Genomic DNA, 21,426 nt, shown 5'->3' with positions numbered 1-21,426 from the left:
AATTCAAACCCAGAATTCAGAGCTTTCATTTTCTTGGAGCTGCAATAAACTTTAGCTCTGGATTCTCCTCTTTGTTGTCTACTCTCCCCATGGCCAGAGGGCCTTTGCACAGATTCACCTTCTGTGCTGATTTTACCCATTCCTGGACAGGGAGGCCTTACTCATGTTTTGGGCACTTTTCAGATGTGATAGAATATACACCTGGAGTATTAGTGGATAGGAATTTTGGCAACTCAGAGCTTTCCCAGAGAGGCCCAATTAAGAGTCTGCAGGGTCCTGAGCTGGATGGGGGTGGTGAGAGATTCAAAGTACCCACATCCTAGAATCTCTCAGGATATATCTAATAGGTTATATTAGATAGCTTTAATTAGACAAGATCCTGTCCATTAGGTATAAGCAAAGGATTAGACTCAATTGGATTTCACTGTGTTGTCTTTAATACAGCTAGACTACTGAAAAACGCCTTACGTGGGGATGCCCTGAAGAGTGCTTGGAAATTACAACTGCTCCATAATGTGGCAGAATGGGCTATGTTGGGTATATCTCAGTTGTATACATTATACCACTATCATGTGAGATGCATTGGCTCCCAGTTTCTTTCAAGGTGCAATTCAAGATGCTGGTTACTTGGCAGAGAGCCAGGTTATTTGTGGACCACTTCTCCCCAAGGGTTTCGTTTCCACCAAGCCAGATCAGGCTCCAGGTCCTTTCCCATTAATGTTGCCATCTAGTGGGACCAAGAAATATGCCCCCTCTGTAAGACCCCTGTTCTATGGGACACCTTTTCACCCAGGATCTGGCAGCCCCCTTTAATTATTTGGAAGTCCTCAAAGAGCTGGCTATCCCCAAGTGCTGGAATAAGCTAACTTGTGTATGCTAATGTATGTATGAACCATATGTACATCCTGACTACCCTTTGCTCACTCTTGGGATACAAGAGTTCTAGTTATAATTTCCAGTTATTTTATTAAGAAGCCATTCTTATCAATCTGCAACTGGTTTAAACTATGAGCAAAGTCTCTTACCATGTATAATTGGTCCACTTGCCCTTGACATTTGATGTAGGCTTCATAATCAGCAAATACTTTAAACCTAAACAAAGTACAGTATTAGTGCAACCATGAACTCCATTTATTTTGTTAATTGAGAGCCATAAGGAATCATTGGTAAATAAATATGTTGTAGCAGTGCTTTAAATAAGGCAAGCTTCGATGTGCTTTTCTTTTCCCTTTCAGAAGTTTAAGTGAGGCTCTCTCCTATGAGGGGTCTCTGAGCTTGCTTGTTTTCTTGCAGATGTGTCATTTCATCCTGAACTACAAATATTCTCCTTCATTAGCTCTTTCCTATGTAACACAATTTCAAAGGACTTTTTCTATGGCAGTTACCTCTCTGAGGATGCCTTAAGTCAGGATTGCTTAAGATAACCACAGGCTTCTGGTTAAGGGAGATGGTAAAGTTCCTGACATGGAATGCTAATGGCCTCAATTCCCCTCAAAAGAGAAAGAAAATTTATCATTATTTAAAGCAACATAATAATGACATTATTTGCTTGCAGGAAACACATATTACATCTAATGATCAAAAATATTTAGTTAATGCTCGTCTGGGATCCCATTTTGTATCTTCTGCTCCTGGGAAAAAAGGGGGAGTAGTTATCTATGTTAAGCAAAACTTATCAGCCTGTTTGGTAGAATCTGATCTTCAAGGGAGATATGTTATGATTGAAGTTGGTTTGTATGGTAAGAAAGTACTTATAGTGGGCCTGTATGCACCAAACCAACAACAGGAACAATTTTACAGACTGCTACATCAAAAATTAACTTTGTTGGATTACAGACCTGTTATATTAATGGGAGATTGGAATGGTGTTTTAGATACACAAAGAGATAAAAAAGGATCCTCTATTTCTTTTAAACAGGCTAAACTACCTAAAGCTTTTTTTGATTTGAAAGAGGACTGGGAGCTGCGAGATTATTGGCGTGAACATAACCTGGAGGAGAGAGATTTTACTTTCTTTTCGGATAGACATCAATCCTTTTCAAGAATTGATTTTTTTTTGATTACGACGGATTTATATTTTAGGGTAAAAAATGTTAAAAATTTTCCCAGGACATTGACGGATCACAGTCCAGTTTGGATGGAATTGGTTGATGAAAAAGAGGAGAGGAGATTGTGGAGGATGAATGAAAATTTATTTAGACAAGAAAAGAATGTTCAAAAGTTAAAGGAGCAATTAAAGGATTATTTTGCTTTAAATATGCATAAGGGAACTTCAATGTCAATGGTCTAGGATGCAGGTAAAGCCTACATGCGGGGGATTTTGATACAAATGAATAATGTTCATAGACAGAAGCAGATGCAGAAACGTAAGGAGTTGGAAGATGAGATTAAATTAAAAGAAAAAGCTTTGATTTTAAATCCTATAGATGAGAAGGTTAAGGAATCTATAAAATTGCTTAAATCACAATTTAATATGTTGATGGCTGATCAAACTGCAACTAATTTATTGTATATGAAACAAAACACATTTTGTAATGCTAATAAACCAGGGAGATGGTTGGCTTACCAACTGAGAAAGAAGCAGAGACAGAGAACTATAGATAAAATAAATTATAATGGTAAATTGGTACATCAGGAGTTGATTAAGAAATCCTTTTTAGATTATTACCAAAAATGATATATGAGTACTAAAGTACAGGTTTCAGATATAGATAATTATTTAAATGAAGCTAACTATCCTAAATTAACAGAAGATCAGAAACAAGAAATTAATGGTTTGATTACTAGTGAGGAGATTGAGACAGTAATTAAAGAATTAAAATTAGGTAAGGCACCTGGTATGGATGGTTTGACATCTATTTATTACAAAACATTGGTACAAGAGATGACTCAACCTTTAAGTGAGCTTTTTAATAATATATTACAGGGTTTAGAGATCCCTCTGTCATGGGGTAGAGCTTTTATATCTTTGATTCCAAAAGAAGATCAAGATCTCACCTTACCAAAGAATTATAGACCTATATCTCTCTTAAATGTAGATTACAAGATCTTTTCAAAAATTTTAGCCAACAGGCTTATGAGGGTTTTGCATCATGTAATACATATGGATCAAACGGGTTTTATAACTGGAAGGTACATGAAGAATAATGTCAGACAAATTATTAACTTATTAGAATATTTAGATAAAAATAATCAAGTTTCTGCAGGATTGATATTTTTAGATGCTGAAAAAGCTTTTGACCAGCTGAATTGGCAATTTATGTTAAGATTAATTGAGAAAATGAATTTTGGAGAAAAAATTTTACAAGCTCTTGGTGTTATTTATCAAAAGCAAACGGCACAACTTATAGTTAATGGGGGTTTGTCAGAGGTGTTTACAATAGAGAAGGGGACTAGACAGGGTTGTCCATTGTCACCATTGCTGTTTGTTTTAACTTTGGAAATATTGTTGATTAAAATTCGAGAATCACAGCAAATAAAAGGAATAGAAGTTAATAAAAAAGAATATAAATTAAGGGCTTTCGCAGATGACTTGGTGGTTACCTTAGCTCAACCTACTTATTCTGTAATAGAGTTATTACAATTGATACATCAGTATGGACAGGTTTCGGGTTTTAAAATTAATAACAATAAGACTAAACTATTGCCTAAAAATATGACTAATCTGGATAAGCAGACTTTGGTTAAGTTGACAGATTTTGAGGTTGTCAATAAGGTAAAATACCTGGGGGTTATTTTATCTGTTTCTAATGCAAAATTGTACAAAAATAACTATGAAAGGCTGTGGGTCAATATACAAAGAGATTTGGAAAATTGGGAGAAGTTGCAATTATTTCTTTTAGGAAGAATTGCGGCAATTAAAATGAATGTTTTGCCAAAGTTTCTTTTTTTATTTCAAATGATACCTATTTTAAAGAATGAGGTTAATTTAAATGAATGGCAGAAAGGTATTAACAAATTTATCTGGGCAGGGAAAAAACCAAGAGTAAAACTTAAAATTATACAGGATATTCGTGAGAGAGGTGGACTCAAGGTACCGAATTTGAAATTGTATATGATGCTGTGGTTTTAACATTAATAAGTGATTGGGTTAATTTAACAAATGTAGAAATACTCCTCTTAGAGGGTTGGGATTTACTTTTTGGATGGCATGCCTATTTAATTTTTAATAAAAAGGTTGATAGGGTCTTTAAATCTTATATTATAAGGATTTCTTTACTTTGGGTTTGGAGGAAATATTATAGAAGTGATTTTAAAATTCCATTATGTGCTATACCGGGGCATGCGATTGAAGGGATAAGGAGAGGAGTTAAGATGGATAGCGTTTCTTATGCACAACTACTTAGATGGGATGGTAAAAACTGGCAATTAAAATCTTTGGAAGATTTAATACAAGAAAATATTATTTACTCATGGTTTCATTATAGACAAATAGTGGAGAGGTGGAAGATAGATCATAATGTGGGTTTCCTTAAAGAAGATGAGAATTTATTAAAACAAATAAAAGATCAAAGACGAACCCATATTAAGAGAATTTATGGGGTGTTAGTAGAATTGGATTCAGAAGTAGAATTAGTTAAAGAATGTATGGTTAAATGGGCACAAAATTTTGATGAACCGGTTCTATTAGATACTTGGGAAATTATTTGGGTGAGGAATGTTAAATTTACACAAGCCCAAAATTTAAGGGAAAATTTTTACAAAATGTTTTATAGATGGCACCTTGATCCACAAAAAATGTCTCGTATGTATCCTGACTTACAGCCTAAATGTTGGAGATGTGGATGTTTGGATGCTACTTATTATCATATCTGGTGGTCATGTAAAAATATAAAAGCTTTTTGGATTAAGATATGGTGGAATATTCAAAGAATTTTTAGAAGAAGGGTAAAATTTACTCCACAACTGTTTTTGTTAGGTATTGTTTCTGATTGTGATACTAAAGAGACTATATTGATGTTAAATTTAATCACAGCGGCAAGGTTGTTAGTAGGGCAATGTTGGAAGAAGGAATCTTTGCCTACCTTGCAAGAGTGGTTTTTTAAAGTTTCTTATTTGGCGGAAATGGCAAAGATTTCGGCTTTCTTGAAAGACCAATCGCAAGAGAAGTATTTTTTGGTATGGAAAAAATGGATAGACTTTATACAATATAAGTTGGATATAAAAAAATATTATTTAGCTTTTCAATAACTTATACTTAAAATTTAAGATATTTTATAGACTTTTTTCCTTTTTCTTTCTTCCTATTTTCTCGTATTTCCTTGTATTTTTGTTTTTTTTATACATATATTATTGTTAACTAGTTTACAATTTCTTTAATTAATGTATTTAGATTTGTTTATGGTTTATATTTGTTTTAAGACTTTTTGAAAAAATATTAATTAAGCCTGTATTCAGCTCTGGGAAGGTCGGGGGAGGGATGGGAGGGTTGGGGGGGGGTTGGGGAAGGGAACCGTATTGTTTTGTAAAATTTAAAAATTTTCAATAATAAAAAAAAAAGATAACCACATTATTTCATTAGTTGACTAATTTCACTGCATTTTTCTCTCTCTAAATTTCAAATATCTTTTAAAAATAAAAAATATGTCCAAAGAACAACTCATGACCAGAATACCATTTGGTTAGACTACAGTAATGTGCTGTATTTGGGGTTGCCTTTGGAAGTGACTTGAAAGCTACTGCCAATTCAAAATGTGGCAGCAAGGCCATTGATAGGCTAACTCTATGAGAGTAGAATTACTCCTATCTTAAAGCTGCTGCATTGGCTGCTGGCTTCCTTTTGAGCCAATTCACACCAAAAAGGAATAATCCAGGGTGTGTATGTTATCAGTAAAAAGTGTGTCATGTCCCTGGGTTTACAATATATAATAGTCTTCCCCAATATGGTATGCCTCCAATGAGGAACTGCAGTTCTTGTACCTTTCAGCAAGTATAGCAATTAATATTATGGCTGGGGAGGTTGGAAGTGATATTCGAACCCACACTGAAAACATTAAAAGAAAGTCCATAATAAAAGTACACTACTGCTGCCTCTTACCTGTCATGATACATCAACATATTGACGACATCATGGAAACAACTAGGATCATTCGGTGAGAAGAAGCCACTGTTTATTTGATCAATAACTTGTCTGAGTTCTGGAATCCTGTCATAGTATTCCTTAGCATTGTACCTGAACAAGAAAAATAGGGAACACCCTTAGCCTTTTCTGCTTCTATTATTATTTATTTCTTGCATTTACATCCCATCGTTTCTCTTGGAATAGAAGGCGATATACACAAGGGTTTCCACAATGAGCGAAGAGTGGCTGAAAGTGAGTGCCATGTGGTAGAGACTGCTCCATTATCAAGGAGGACTTTAAATTCAACACTTTAGCCACTACATGATATTGGCTGTAGGGCAATACTCACCCAGGCAACCAAATTATAGGTGAGTTTGAAATAATACAGAAGACAGACTTAAGATGTCAAACTAAAAGGCTATTGGTAGATATTAATTCTTAATAAAGGGATGATCAGTATTGGATCTTTTATAATTTATGAGGAGTAATTTGTATAAATTACAAGCTATTTCAAAAACATTCCTATTTTTGATAAAATGAGTATGTAAGCTCTTTTCTATGCTATAGCGAGCTCTTCTTATATTAATATAAATGGAAAACAAGAGCTGTGTCCGCCTGTGTAACCCAATCTTTCTATGACAAGGATGCTCCATTTCCTGAAGCAGTTTTCAATGACTGAATTTTCTAATTCAGAGAAATTAGAGAAATCTCCTTGTCAAAATAGAACTGAATTCTGGCTAATTCCTTTAGGTGAGGCTTCATTTTGAGGAAGCTCAGGACAACTTTCCTGCTGGTTCAAAGAATCAATCACATACCCATAGCCTGTTTCTATGGCATCTTCACCATGGTGTTCATTTACAAACCTTTTCTTATCCATTGCCTCAACGTCATCCACCCGCATGCCAAAAATGAACAGATTATCCTCTCCAGCTTCTTCAGCCATTTCCACATTGGCCCCGTCCATGGTCCCAATGGTGAGGGCTCCATTCAGCATGAATTTCATGTTTCCTGTCCCTGAAGCTTCAGTCCCAGCTGTTGAGATCTGCTCAGATAGATCTGCAGCAGGAATCACTGGGGTGGATTGGGGAAAGAGAAATAGGTAAAACTGTATTTTTCCCCTCTATAAACAAACCACTTGTATCTGCACTAACATGAGCAAGCCTTGTGTGGTCTAATTTTACTGTTCTGAGTAAACCAAGCAGCTCAACATCCTATGTGTTTGCTTCATTGATGCAGCTGTATTGGCATACAGGACTATACTTATACAGATAGTCCTCAACTTACAACAGTTCATTTAGAGACCATTCAAATTTACAACATCAATGAAAAAAGTAACTTATGACCATTTTTTCACAGTTACAACCTTTGCAACATCCCCATGATCATGTAATCCAGTGGTTCTCAACCTTTTTAATACCGCGACCCCCAACCGGTCGTAAGTCGAGGACTACTCAACCGGTTGTAAGTCGAGGACTACTCAACTGGTGCAGCACCGTTTGCAGAATGGGACTTTTGGCGGGCTCAGCAGGGCAGAGACAGCCTGGACAATTCCTATTGGCTTTTGAAAGCCAATAGAATTAGACTCTATTCAAGAGAGTCTATTCTATTGGCTTTCAAAAGCCAATAGAATAAAAGGGAGTAGCACAGCTAAGGAAAAGGGGAAAAAAAATGGCGGACTCGTTGTTTGGCGACCCCCATGAAATGGTTGTTCGACCCCAAATGGGGTCCTGACCCACAGGTTGCGAACCACTGATGTAATCGAATTTCAGATACTTGGTAACTGGTTCATAGTTATGATTGTTGCCTTGTCCCAAGGTCATGTGATCACCTTTGGCGACCTTCGGACCAGCAAAGTCAATGGGGAAGCCAGATTCACTTAACAATCGGGTTACTAACTTATCAACTGCAGTGATTCACATAACAATTGTGGCAAGAAAGGTTGTAAAATGGGGCAAAACTCACTTAACATATGTCTCACTTAACAGAAATGATGGACTCAATTGCGATCATAAGTTGAGGACTATGTGTACCTCTGCATCTGGAAGGGACATATTTTTTTGCACGAGGGCCAGTCAGCCATGGCCTCACAGTATGCAACTCTTTAAATGTGACTTCCAACAGCCTCAATTAGCAACAGCCATAAACAAGGTACCCAAGAAAAGACACATCAGCAGAATCTGGAAAGGCACAATTTGTGCACTAACCTAGGCCAGCTTGCTTCCAAAACCAACTTACCTTTTTCAGCAAGTGACACTCTGTAGTTCTCCAAGAATATGACTTTGAGTCTATCTCCCACGTAAGGGTCATTATTGATGACTTCTCCAATGGCTGTGATCAATCTGATAATCTTTTTTGCCATGTGGTAGCCTGGAGCTGCCTGGAGGAAAAGAAGGAAAGACATTTTAAGAGTAAAAAAAAAAAAAAAAAAAAGATAGAAAATCACAAAGCAAATGAGTATCAAAATATAGATCTAGATTTCTTAATAAAAACCCTCTCTTTAGAAGTTATTTAAAAGCCTCCATCACAAGAAGCTTTTAAGAAGAGACTGGACAGCCACTTGTCTGGAATGCTATAGGGTCTCCTGCTTGAGCAGGAGGTTGGACTAGAAGATCTCCGAGGTTCACCCCCAACTCTGTTATTCTGTTATTATTCTGTTGTTATTATTAAATAGGAAGCCATCTTTTGAATTTATCAGCTGAAATACCTAATTCCCCAAAAGAATATCACAAATTGATATACGTGAACACTTCTATAAATAAAATCAAAGGAAGCTTTGACCTATCCCAGTAGAGCAGGGGTTCCCAACTGGGGGTGCTCACATCCCCTGGGGGTGCGAGACGGTATTCCAGGGGGTGCAAAAACCTAGGTTTAGAAGTTCTAACCAGGTATTACCTTTGTAAGGGGTACAAGAATATATCAGAAGCGTTCTAGGGATGCGGGATATAGAAATGTTTGGGAACCACTGCAGTAGAGACTCCCATAGATATGCCTTTTTGTTCTTAATCTTTGCTGAGGTTTGCAACGCGTAGATACCTTAAATAAGTCCACATCACAAAGGGAATTGTCCATTTCCCGAAGTTCTTATTTCAATATGCTAAGTTTCCAAGTAAGTTTCCAGTGTGTTTGAATCACATGAGGAAGCAAAAGAATACTGAGCATGAGTAGTTCTTACTTTTGCATGCTTAAATAATTCACATTTTAACATAAAGGTGAAGTGTGAAGGCAGGCAGTGATGGGTGGGAGGAAGAAATTTATACATGGTCTTAAGCACTAAGAAGTAAGCTTAGCTTCACATTGAAATCCTTTACCTTTCCTCCAATCATAACTGTTCTTGGCACATAAGATTTTTTAGGGTCCTTTCTGATGCCTGAAAAAAGCAATACAATTAAGATGGGGGAGAATGATTTTTAAAATGGATGACTTTTAAAAAGAAAAAAACTAACAAGAAAATAATTCAACAAACTTGCTTTCTGTGACCTCTGTAATTCCTATCCTAAGGTAAAAATATCATTGAGGAAACATAGCAATAGAATGACGTAAAGCAGAGGACAAATCTATAGAATTCGTAATTTCGGGAACCTTTATAATATTGGTCAGGAATAATAGTGTGCCATTTGTTGCATGGATACAGTATTAAGATCAATGAACAATCTCTGTTGGCAGCAATATTTATACAAAGAGCATATTAATGCTGTACAATTGTTTTTGGACTTTATTATCATAAAGTAAAACAGGAAGAATCCAAATTTAGGAAATGTAAAGCTGAGTCATTCAGTCTAGCACTGGGTTCAGAAAAGTCAATCACTCTGCTTGTTGATCAGCTTCTGCATATACTGTAACCATAACACAGAAGAAAAGTCAGTGTTCTTCAAGCAGATCTTTGGGGTTTCAAGAGGAAATACATCTTTCCATCTGTTAATAGAGATTTTGATCTCATCAAGCTTTCAATTATGTGTACACAATTAGGCTCAGGTTCCTGAATATGCTTCTAACAAAGGCTAGTTTCCGGGAATCTCAATCTCAAACTTGCTGGAATATTATATATAAAAGGACATGGCTGCTCTACAAATATATGCCTACCTGCATGCACGCGCACACAGAGACACACAGACACATATACTCCCACAATCTCTTCAGATTACAAGTGTATTTCTGCTTGCTTTCCAAATCCTCCTTTCATATAGACATATTTTTTCCATACTGATGTAGGAATATTATTGTTAATGTTATCTAGAAGGATTAAAAGCTTTGATGCTGGTAAAGACTCACGGTTATAGAGAGTGATTATATGTAGGCAATTGAGGAGCTGCCTCTTGTATTCATGAATTCTCTTGACGTGCAGATCAAACATAGAGGATGGGTTAATTTTCACTTTGTATTGTTCTTCTAAGTACGCTGAGAACTTCAGTTTGTTCTCCTGGCAAAAGGACATTTTAGGTTGATCTCAGAAAGTTTAAACAGACATTCAACTCAAGCATCTGGGCTAAATGGAATTTAGAAAAAGATACTATCTATTATATAACAGAAATATAGTTTTGCTAGGAGGTAGAATGCAAATGAATATAATAAATAAACGCAGTTAGCTAGGTAGAGATAGGTGGTCCTTGATTTACAACCACAACAGGGACTGGAATTTCCATCCTAAGTTGTTAAAGTCATTAAGTTGAGTTGGACTTGATTTTATGGCAATTTTAATGCATTTTTTAAGCAAATCTCCATGGTTGTTTAGTGAATCACACCTTCCTAATGGTATTTTTTTTGTCAGAAATTGGCAAAAAAAGGTTGCAAATCACAATAATGTGATTGCAGACTTCTGCAACTGGTTGTAAATGTGACCCAAATGCTAAGCACCCAAATTATGACCCAAATTATGACTGCAAGAATAATATGATAGTCGTATTTGTGATTATAAGTTATAAGACATATTTTTCTGAGGCCACTGTAATTCACTGTGAGTTGAGAGGTTATATAAACTTGTTTAATAAAGAAAACTTCGAACAGTTGTTAAACAAATAGTTGTAAAGTGAGGAGGATAGATAGATAGACAGACAGACAGACAAACAGATAGATATGATATAGATAAACATGTCTGTTACAATCATTACCTGTTTGACTTTGGCTACATCCCTGATGAAGGCTTCATCATTGACAAAATCCAGCAGCTTCTTTAGCTGGCTAAGATCAGTTAGGAAATCTTCCCCAAGTCTCTGTATATTAAGGGAACAAAAATTATAATTAACAGCAAAACTGATATATTTTTCACAGCTGAATTCTTCTATTATTATATACATTTCCCGCTGCTAACAGTCACATACAGTGGCAATGTTGTGACACTGAGATGAAATGTGGCTCATTCTTCTAGGTCAGTGGTAGCGAACCTATGGCACGGATTCCAGAGGTGGCACTCAGAGCCCTCTCTGTGGGCATGCGTGCCGTCACCCCAGTCCTAGGCCTTCAACTGGGTTTTATAAAACCTTTTCGCTTTAGGCCTCCGCTACCATGTGCAAAAAAAAAAAAAAAAAAGTTTAATCAATCAGTCAATTTCAACTTCTCTCAGGAAAAAAAATCTTGCAAAGTTGGAATTGATTGATTGAACTTTTTAGTCCCACCCAGTCTGCCGTTACCACCGCAGCCAAGCCCACCCAATGGGCCACACCCACCCGGCACTCGACGATGCATAAGTGGTTTTGGGTTGCAGTTTGGGCACTCGGTCTCTAAAAGGTTCGCCATCACTGTTCTAGGTCTTGTTGACAATTAACAGGCTAATTTAGGACTAACCACTGACTTGGATTCTGGATGTAATACAAGATGATTCTGCAGAAATGGAAACGGATAGAGAAAAAAAGGAAAAAGCAGCTTCTTTATCCTCTGCCTTGGTAAAAAAAAAACTGCTTCCCCTTTGGTGTCAAATATTCATCTAATGTCCATTCTCTGAGAGGATCCACTGACAATTACAGTATTTGAGCAATCTATTTGGGAGAAGGCATTTGGAGTATATATTTGGAGTAACAATGCTAACTAACTGACTTGTTTTTATAAATATTCGGGTGGATAAATGCTAATAACAATAATATTAATTATTGTTATTTTCATGATCAGCCAACACAGACTTAGAGGTTAGGCCCTCTGCTTAAACTTTATGTTTCAAAGGAAATCTTAAGTAAAGAGAAGTTACACTCTACGTGATACAAAGTTGAACACGACTTTCTGCAAATCTGAATGCAGGCTTATTATTTATCTTACTATATTCAAAATCATACTCCTGCCAGTCACCATACTCTTATACTGTACTCTAGAATCTTCCTAAGTATCAGACCAGGTAGTCTGTAGTTTGCGGTCTTCTTTTCCCCCTCTTTTTGAAGACAGGGATAAATAACCTTTGCTTCCTTCAAGTCATCTGGCGCTTCATCAGACCCAACCAAATATTTCTACAAGCATTTCCTGTTGGCTGATGAGTCTTGTATCTTACCTCTACAATGACTTCAGAGAGTCCTGGGTTACACAGTAGAAGCCATCGCCTGGGAGTTATACCATTGGTTTTGTTTTGAAATTTTTCTGGCTCTACCTCGTAGAAATCTTTGAATCTACAATGTATATGGGTGAATTTTAAAAAGAACAGAATGTAATATATATTATTTGGAGCCAGTTGATACTACAAATTCTTTAGCAGCTCAATGCAACCATTAAAAAAGAGAATGCAGTCATGGGATGCATTAATGAAAAGCCAAGTCTAATCCAGATCTTAAGTAATGCTAGTTCTGCTCTGATCCACATACACCAAAGCATTTCTGTTCTGTTCCACTGACAAGATGGAAGCAATTTATAATCTCTAGATATTCAGGGCTAAATCCCAAAAATACTTTGCAACAGAGCACTGAGTGATAGAAACTGAAATGCAAATCACCTGGAAATCACTAGATTAAATGCCCCTGAAACGGGATTATGCCTAAGAAATGTATCAAGGTGAAGAAATATCTGGGAAATAGGTCATAAAAGGAAAGCTTGCAAGTGCTGGAGAAGAAAAGATTAAGGTGAGACATGATAACCAATGGATGAAACAGACAAGTTCTCTATACCTGGCAAAAGATAGGATGTGATGAACTTTAACATCCTTTTAAAATTCTGTCTGTATAAATGGGGAAACACTGTCTGGATTAAAATAATACTTAAGAATACCAGAGAAAGGACTATATTAAATCCCTTTTCTAGACTTATTAGTTTTCTATATGTGGGGGGAGTTTTTTCTCATGTAAATGTATACCTGAAATGCAAATTCAGGAAACCAATTTGTGCTGACCACAAACTTTCTTTCTTTCTTTCTTTCTTTCTTTCTTTCTTTCTTTCTTTCTTTCTTTCTTTCTTTCTTTCTTTCATAATTTGTTGAATCTCAATGTCTCTAATTTGTTCTCTTACTACTACCTAAGCATTTCTATTTTCCAGGCTATGTATAAAATGAATAAAATCCTTTTAATAAAAAAAAATCAATTTGGAAGACAGCAGATATGTATGAAAAGGAACGGCATTGACTGCTTCTTAGTCTATGAAGAACACCAGGGCAGACAGCTTACTTACAACTAAGTAAAAGAAAAACAAGCAGGACTCACACAGAATTCTTCACAATCTCCGAGTGAATCTGAGCCACTCCATTGACTGCATGAGAACCAATGACACACAGGTGGGCCATATTGATCCTCTTGCAGTCTCCTTCCTCAATCACAGACATCCTTCGGAGGCGGTCAACATCTCCAGGAAAGAGGGAAGCCACATACTGACAGAATGTACAAAATGATAGGAATGTTAGGAATGCAAGCTAAATCATATGTCATAATGAATTCTTTTAAATTGAAAAACATGAACACATCCTTACTGGTCTTACCAAATACCCCCCTGCATTTTTTTTAAAAGAGTATCACCATCCTCCTGAGACTCCAGCTCCATCAGAGTTTGACACCCATCGTTTAGCACTCCTGAACTGTTGCAAATGCAGAGTTTGAATACTGTACCCTCTAACAAAAGACATCAAGATCTATCTAAACAAGAATGGTATCAGTGACAGCAAAAAAGATATGTTAGGCTATACTAACAAAAATATCCTTAAATATATTTACATGGTCAATTCATCAGTTTCTAAGCCTAACAATTTTAGCAGAGCTATGTAGGCTGCTGCTTTCCAGACGTTTGGTACTGTCAGCAGCTGTCAGAATCCAATTATATTTCATCTTTAATTATCAAACATAGAAACTCCCAATTCTGCCTTCTCTGGATTCTGCCATAAGAGGGAGAAAAGGGGGAGAGCAAAGGGGCTTTATGGCCCTCACTTCCTTCAGCACACTTCAAAGGACTGAATGTGTGTTTATTGTGGCCTCTAAGCTTTAACATATCAAAGAAGAGTAATTGCCTTTCATGTAGTTATCTGAAGTCTCCATCCAGACGGAAGAAGAAAGGGGATGGAATTGTGATACTTGAAACTATCACTGGAAGGGGGGTTGATTGGGTGGGACTACTGGGGAACCCCTTAAAACCTTGAATGGGAGAGCTTGAACCCCAAGTCCTGTCTAGCATGCCTGCAACCATTTTCTCTTAATAAAGGATTCCTGTTGGAAGAGCTATTCCAAGAGTTCTGTCTTCTTAAGATGCAAAGTGGGGTGGGTCCTTACATTAGACAGGACTTGGGGGTCCTTACAGCAGCAGTGAATTGGAGGCACTGTAGCACAAGAAATATGAAGGTACCAGATGGATGACTGATGTTGTTTTACTGATCATGGTAAGACCACACGGATCTGAACCCTAAATATGATTAATTCTACCCATGCTATGATTCTACCCACTTGCTAGAGCTGAGAACTAGCTCTTTGCTATGCAGCAAGGTGTCCAGAGTGAGTTCAACATGGCATACAAAAGGATAGCTAAACAAATTCAATAAAACTGCTAAGTTGGTATTATTTTAGAGGATGTGAATTTGGTAAAACAGATTAAAGATCAAAGTCGATTTCATATAAAAAGAATTTATAATGCTTTAATAGAATTGGACTCTGAAACGGAGTTAGTTAAAGATTGTATGATTAAATGGGCGCAAAATATCCAAGAGCCAATTTTATTGGATACATGGGAGACAATTTGGGTTAGAAATGTAAAATTTACTCAAGCACAAAATTTAAGAGAAAATTTTTATAAAATGTTTTATAGATGGCATTTGGATCCCCAAAAGTTGTCCCGCATGTATCCGAAATTACAGCCCAAATGTTGGAGATGTGGAAATTTAGATGCAACTTATTTTCATATTTGGTGGACTTGTAAAGATATTAAAGCTTTTTGGATTAAGATTTGGTGGAATATTCAAAAGATTTTTAGGAAAAAGATAAAGTTTACTCCACAATTATTTTTGTTGGGTATTATTGTAGATTTGGATGTTAAAGAAACTAATTTGATGTTGAATTTCATAACTGCTGCAAGATTATTGGTGGGGCAATATTGGAAGAAAAACTTATTGCCTACTTTGGAAGAATGGATACTTAAAGTGTCCAATTTAGCAGAAATGGTGAAAATCTCCGCCTATTTGAAGGATCATTCACAAGAAAGATATATTATGGTTTGGAGAAGATGGATTGATTATATTCAGAAGAAATATGAAACTGAAAAGTATTATCTTGCTTTTGAATAGATTTTAGATAATTATTAATAGTGTTAATGGTATTATTATTTTTGTCTTAATTTGTTAATATTTGTTTTGAGAAGGAGTTAAAGTGTATTATGGTTTTGATTGATAGTTTAGTTGGTTTATGTTAGCTAGAGTATGTTTGTTTATTTGTTACCCTGTAATCAGCTCTGGGAAGTGGGGGAGGGGGGAGGTGATGGGTGGGTTTATATTGTAATTTGTAAAACTTTTAATAAAAAAAAAATAAAACTGCTAAGTTTGATGCATTTTATTATTCAACTACAAATCACAAATTACATCTCTTTTGGTTTGCTATTAGATATCTCAGCAAGCCTCATTTGATGCTAGGGTCACATACATTAAGCATCTATTACCTGCCAAAATAATATTCTAAGCCACACAAAATGAAAAAAAATATTTTTGAAATTGCCATATTCTTACAAGATCATCAAAACTCTGAGGATTTTAATGACTTCCCATGAGGTTAGTGAAATCTTATGAGAGCACTAAGACTTTGCAATATCTTGAGCCTTCCCTTCTTTTCTCTGGGCCACTGTGTGAGATCAGAAAACTGTCTAATAGCCAACCTCTGGTATCCTCTCTCTGCCTCTCCCAAGTCCCTTTTTTTCTCATTTAAATAACTTACATCCAAATGCTTTTGGTTGATAGCATAAATGATCTCCAGGTGCCTTGGCAGGAGCTTTTCAAACATAGACACCGGCCAGCGCTCCAGGGCTTCAGGCAGCACTGTATGATTGGTGTATGCACAGGTTCGTTTTGTGATTTCCCAGGCCTAGAATCAAGGACACAAATGAATTAATGTGAGTAGAAGCAAGTTGTATAGGCTGAAAATAAGTGGTTGTAATATCAAATAGCATTAATTTCCGATACTTGCCATGGAGGTTACATTGATGCTGAGTTGAAACTTATCAGTTGCAGCCTCATTATTAATTAAAAAGCATATTAATGAAACTTGAAATTCAACTGATGATAGTACTTGAACTAAGCAGGGAGCTTGAAGTATTATACAGCAGTTACCACATATAGAATCAAAAACTGTCTCTGTGTCCAGTTGTTTTGGCATGCAATGCCCTGTAGCAGCATCCCAAGGGGAGGAGTTGAGACAGTTTATGTCCAGAATGTGAGGGGTCTGTAGATATTTTTTTTCTGCCCTCCCTTTGACCCATGCAATACTCAGGTCCTCAATGGAAGGCAGCCAGGTTGCAGTTATTTTTTCTGCAGCCCCAATTATCTGTTGATGTCTGTGCCTGTCCTGTTCGGTTGCTGCACCAAACAAGACAAATGACAGATTCAATAATAATTCCTCTGTAGAATTGTATCAACAGATCCTGGGGCAGTCTGAATTTTCTGAACTGACACAGGAAGAACATTCTTTGTTGTGCCTTTATGTAAGGTGTCCATTTCAAATTCTGGGAGATTACAGAACCTAGAAACCTGAAGGTCTCTACTATTGATACTGCTTGTCTAGTATAGTAAGAGGTGGTAGAATAGGAGGGCTCCTCCTACAATCCACTTTCATCTCTACAGTTTTAAACATGTTCAGCTCCAAATTGTTCCGGCTGCACCACAGGGCCAATTGTTCAATGTCCTGTCTACATGCAGACTCATCACCATCACGAATGAGACCAATGACTGTTGTGTCATCGGTAACTCTAAGAATCTAGCTTCTCACCATCCCGTCTAGGAATTTTGGAAAATGCAATCCCATGATATCGGGGGGGGGGGGGGGAGAGAAATCAAGTTGAAGGAGGAGGACCTCTTGGCAGTTTCTGAAAAAACTTGTTGGGGATCAAAGCTACGTCTTTCCTGCCTCCCACTCAACTCTTACCTTTTCCCAATCCATATGTTCCACATCAACAAAGATCCTCATGAGCTCAGGAATGGAGAGAGCTGGGTGAGTGTCATTTAGCTGAATGGCAACCTGTGAAACGGACAACATAAATTTTAATAGAGGACCTCCAAGGTTCCTTCCATCATCATTAGTAGTATTTTTAATACTATTATTAATATTATTATTAAAATCTCCATTAATTCCATCCAGAAAAAGCCCAGTGAGTCCATGGAGCACAATGGAAAACCTGATTTCACTGTATGCTGATGGCCATTTGGTGATCCCAGACCAGCTACTCTAAATTTCAATTCCTAGATATAAACAGGAAACAAAATTAAGGACTCTGGGGCAACTACAGAGTTTAGTCATACATAATCTGGTCAGTGGCAATGTCTTGGACTTGATATTTTCAAGTTTTAAAAAATAAACTTTTAATCCCTATTAAAAGTAAAGAAACAGAAAATATGTTAAAGAAGTATTTAGGGCTGCTACTTAGAAGCTTTTTTCAATTGTTCATTCATTCCAAGAACATAATCTACCAGACTCCCAGTCTGTCCTTTTTTTCCTGCTCTTATGAAACCATATCTGTTCACTTTTCTAAAGATCTTAGCTATTCTTTCCAAGCTGTCACAACAGGAGAATATAATAACATAATAAAAATGGCACACAGAATTTCTTTTGAAAAGAAAAACCAAATCATTCAGTTATGGAAATTGGAGGAAGATGAAAATTAAAACAGGTAAAATAGGTTATCCAATGTTCACTACTGGTATTTATTGCTGAATTTGTGTTTTGTGAATGTGATACTGTATTGCAGACAGTTTCACAAATCCCTTCATATTCATGATAACCAACTCATAAGATCTAAGACAAAAATGATTGTAAAATCTATAAAATCTGATTAAATCTATAAAATATTCTGGAAGCACTTGCTAATATGGGGATTATTAATAATTTGTTGTCACTAAGTAATTAAACATCATGGTATTAAATAACAACAAAAATAAAAATAATGGCATAATTCTATGCATACCACTAACAATACTGTAAAGATCAGTCCAACAGGACTTAGGACTGATGGAAGAGATTCTAATGTTGAACAACATTCTCCTTTTACTTTTCTTAACATTAAAAGACTACCCAACATTGTCTGAGACAGAGAAAGGTATTCTTTAAAATTAAAATTTATTTCACAGATTTGTATAAGCTCTCATCTCACCTTGTCGGGAAAGGTTTCAAAACAAGTCCTCACTGGGTCACGACATCCAAATTTGGAAGACTTGAATCGTCGTATGATGTCCTGGAGAGTGGCAGCTACCACAAAGTACTCCTGTTTCAGACGCAATTCCTTTCCTTCAAAAAACTTAGAAACACAGTGAGGAAAGGGGGTTATATTAGACTATGTCTAATAATGGCAATGATTTGAGGGATTGTAAAAATCAAGCTCCTTTCCAGAGTGAAAAAGATGAGAGGGACTTCGCCTATAAGGTTTAATCTTCAGTGGTTTCTCTATCTCAGGTTCATATTTTATATAAAAATCAGTCTTCTTTTAATAAGTTTTTACAGAGGACAAACACTCACAGTTGCAGTTTATAAATCAGCACTGATCCCAAGAATGTGGAAAACCTCTTAATTTCTTCTGAAAATAAATGGGACTTTAAGGACACTTAATTCTCTCTGCATTGTATTATCCAATGACTTGGGTTTAGTCCAATAAATGTAAAAATACTATCTGAGCAGAGATGTTACTACAAAGTGCTATGTATATTGTGCTGATCCTGAATGAAATTCATTCAAAACAACTGAGGAGAGAATGCAGGAAGACAGAACTAAGGAAAATTATACCGAATAAATGCACGCAAGCTAAACATCACTTGTGCCTTTCACATAATTTTCACTCTCCTACTATACCCTCTGTATTTCTCCTTCCACCAGGAGTGGTGTTTTGAAGATGGCGAGAAGTTCATTGAAGAAGTGGAAACTGGAGACTCCCACCCAAAATACACAAACACATAACTTCTCTTAAGACAGTCAGCAGAAAAGCAGCCAAATGAAGCCCACAATTCACTTGTGGCCAAAAGAGATCTAATGAAGCACTTAAAACTGTACACTGCACAATGCAGCAGATACTTACATTATCATTGGGGTACAATACTCTGGATATGTTTTCTGCTAGGTTTCTATCCAACACAGCTTCGATATAATCACCAACATTAACTATGGAAGAGAATGAAGATACATCTCAACAGTTATATCAATGAAATGAAATACTCTGTATGTGTTTATCACTACACAGCAGTCACTTCATAACTTCTCCTTACCCTTTACCTTTGTTCACTGAGGTTTTCAAAAGTTTCAACTTGTAATTCATATCCTGTTTACAAATTCAACAGGAAAAATTCCAGGTTGAATTTATTTTAAATGTGAAGTAAATACCGTGTTTCCCCGAAAATAAGAGCAAACTGGAAAATAAACCGTAGTATGATTTTTTTAGGACGTGTGTAATATAAGCTCCATCCCAAAAATAAGCCCAGTTAAGATCGTCAGCCAGATGGACACATTTAGTACCGTATTTCCCTGAATATAACCAGAAAATAAGCCCTAATGTATCTTATTTTCAGGGAAACACGGTATATGGATTCTTTGCTCACCTGTCTGTATAACTGTCAAGAGTGTAAGCTGCCTTACTCTGGAATTGGTTGATTTCACCATCTTTTTTATTTTGGAAAAAATAATGGACTGTACATTTCAAAGGAGGTATGTAAAAGACCTCTCAGTTTTCAGTACATCAGGTAATTAGTGCGGCTTGATTTCAGAAGTTAAATGAATCTTTCTTCATTGTGTTTATCTATCATGACCTATTCTCAGGAAAAAAATAAAAGGAATACCAGTCACCAAATGGTTGCTTTGCACACATTTTATTCAATTTACTGGATGTGTAATTTTTGTTTCTTAACAAAAACAGAAGTTTGGTGCATGGTGACTAGAATTTAACACTTTATTCCTTCATTGCCCCTTTTAAATTCTCCCTCTCCAAACCACTCAGCTGCAGAAAAGAAACTGCTTTTAGCGCCAATAACCAGCTTCCTTTCTTTTGTGGATAACAGAGTGGGGAAGCGGATTTTTATCAGAACTAGGACAAGGGGTAAAGAATTACGAGTCTCTTATGAACCAGATTTCTCTTTTTGATTTTTCTCATTATTTGAGATAAAAATATAGTTCTTTTGCACATATACACATACATTCTATAAGAATAGAAATAGATAAATTGGTCTCAACTATATGTTCTATTAAGATTTCCTTGATTATTTAGCTGTCCCTTAAACATATTTACAAAGTATATAGACACTTTCTGTTACACATGCTTAGATTCTAAACAGGTAATGTGTATGTATGAAAGACTTTAATATAGAATAGAATAAGAGAATAACAGGATTGGAGGTAATCAAACCATAATCAAGCCCACAGATTGTCCGTTTCTCCCGTTTCATGTGGGGACAAATGATACAACAAAGAACCTGAAATAACAAGAGACTATGAGAGCAGTTAGGCATGAAAGCGAAAGAGGTAGGAGCACAGATACTATTTCCCATCCTCTGTACTTTAAACAGAAGGTCAAATCCAATGAGGGAATGGAAGGTTTTAAAAGTAAACTATTGGCTTGAGGGATGATGCTGTTAAGAGAACTTTAGATTCCTAGATCATGGTCTAGATTACCTACATGAAGGGCTTCTGGAAGGGGATTGGCTACATCTCGCAAGAACCAGGAAGAGTATCTTTGGAAAATAACTGGCTCAGCTTATCTAAAGGGCTTTAAACTAAATTGGAAAGGGAGGGAAACCAGTCCTTAGAATGTAA

The 21,426-nt window shown here is 36.3% G+C and overlaps 1 protein-coding gene across 1 annotated transcript in view; it reads right to left on the bottom strand.

Moving 5' to 3' along the window:
- Positions 1–21,426, bottom strand: part of PYGB (glycogen phosphorylase B) — an 84,331-nt gene that overhangs the window by 5,038 nt on the left and 57,867 nt on the right. The window contains exons 7-19 of the mRNA XM_039320870.1: positions 19,703–19,785; positions 18,788–18,931; positions 17,566–17,658; positions 16,363–16,509; positions 13,666–13,829; positions 12,531–12,645; positions 11,167–11,268; positions 10,331–10,478; positions 9,370–9,428; positions 8,297–8,438; positions 6,925–7,132; positions 6,038–6,172; positions 1,026–1,092 (exon numbers count right to left, since the gene is read on the bottom strand). Of these exons, the coding sequence (XP_039176804.1) occupies positions 1,026–1,092; positions 6,038–6,172; positions 6,925–7,132; positions 8,297–8,438; positions 9,370–9,428; positions 10,331–10,478; positions 11,167–11,268; positions 12,531–12,645; positions 13,666–13,829; positions 16,363–16,509; positions 17,566–17,658; positions 18,788–18,931; positions 19,703–19,785 (1,607 nt within the window). The remainder of the gene's footprint in view (positions 1–1,025; positions 1,093–6,037; positions 6,173–6,924; positions 7,133–8,296; positions 8,439–9,369; positions 9,429–10,330; positions 10,479–11,166; positions 11,269–12,530; positions 12,646–13,665; positions 13,830–16,362; positions 16,510–17,565; positions 17,659–18,787; positions 18,932–19,702; positions 19,786–21,426) is intronic.

Source organism: Crotalus tigris, unplaced genomic scaffold (assembly GCF_016545835.1).
Source record: "Crotalus tigris isolate CLP2741 ecotype Arizona unplaced genomic scaffold, ASM1654583v1 scf7180000023713.2527936, whole genome shotgun sequence".
In the NCBI taxonomy this organism is placed as follows: domain Eukaryota; kingdom Metazoa; phylum Chordata; class Lepidosauria; order Squamata; family Viperidae; genus Crotalus; species Crotalus tigris.
This window is presented reverse-complemented; position numbering and strand designations above follow the sequence as displayed.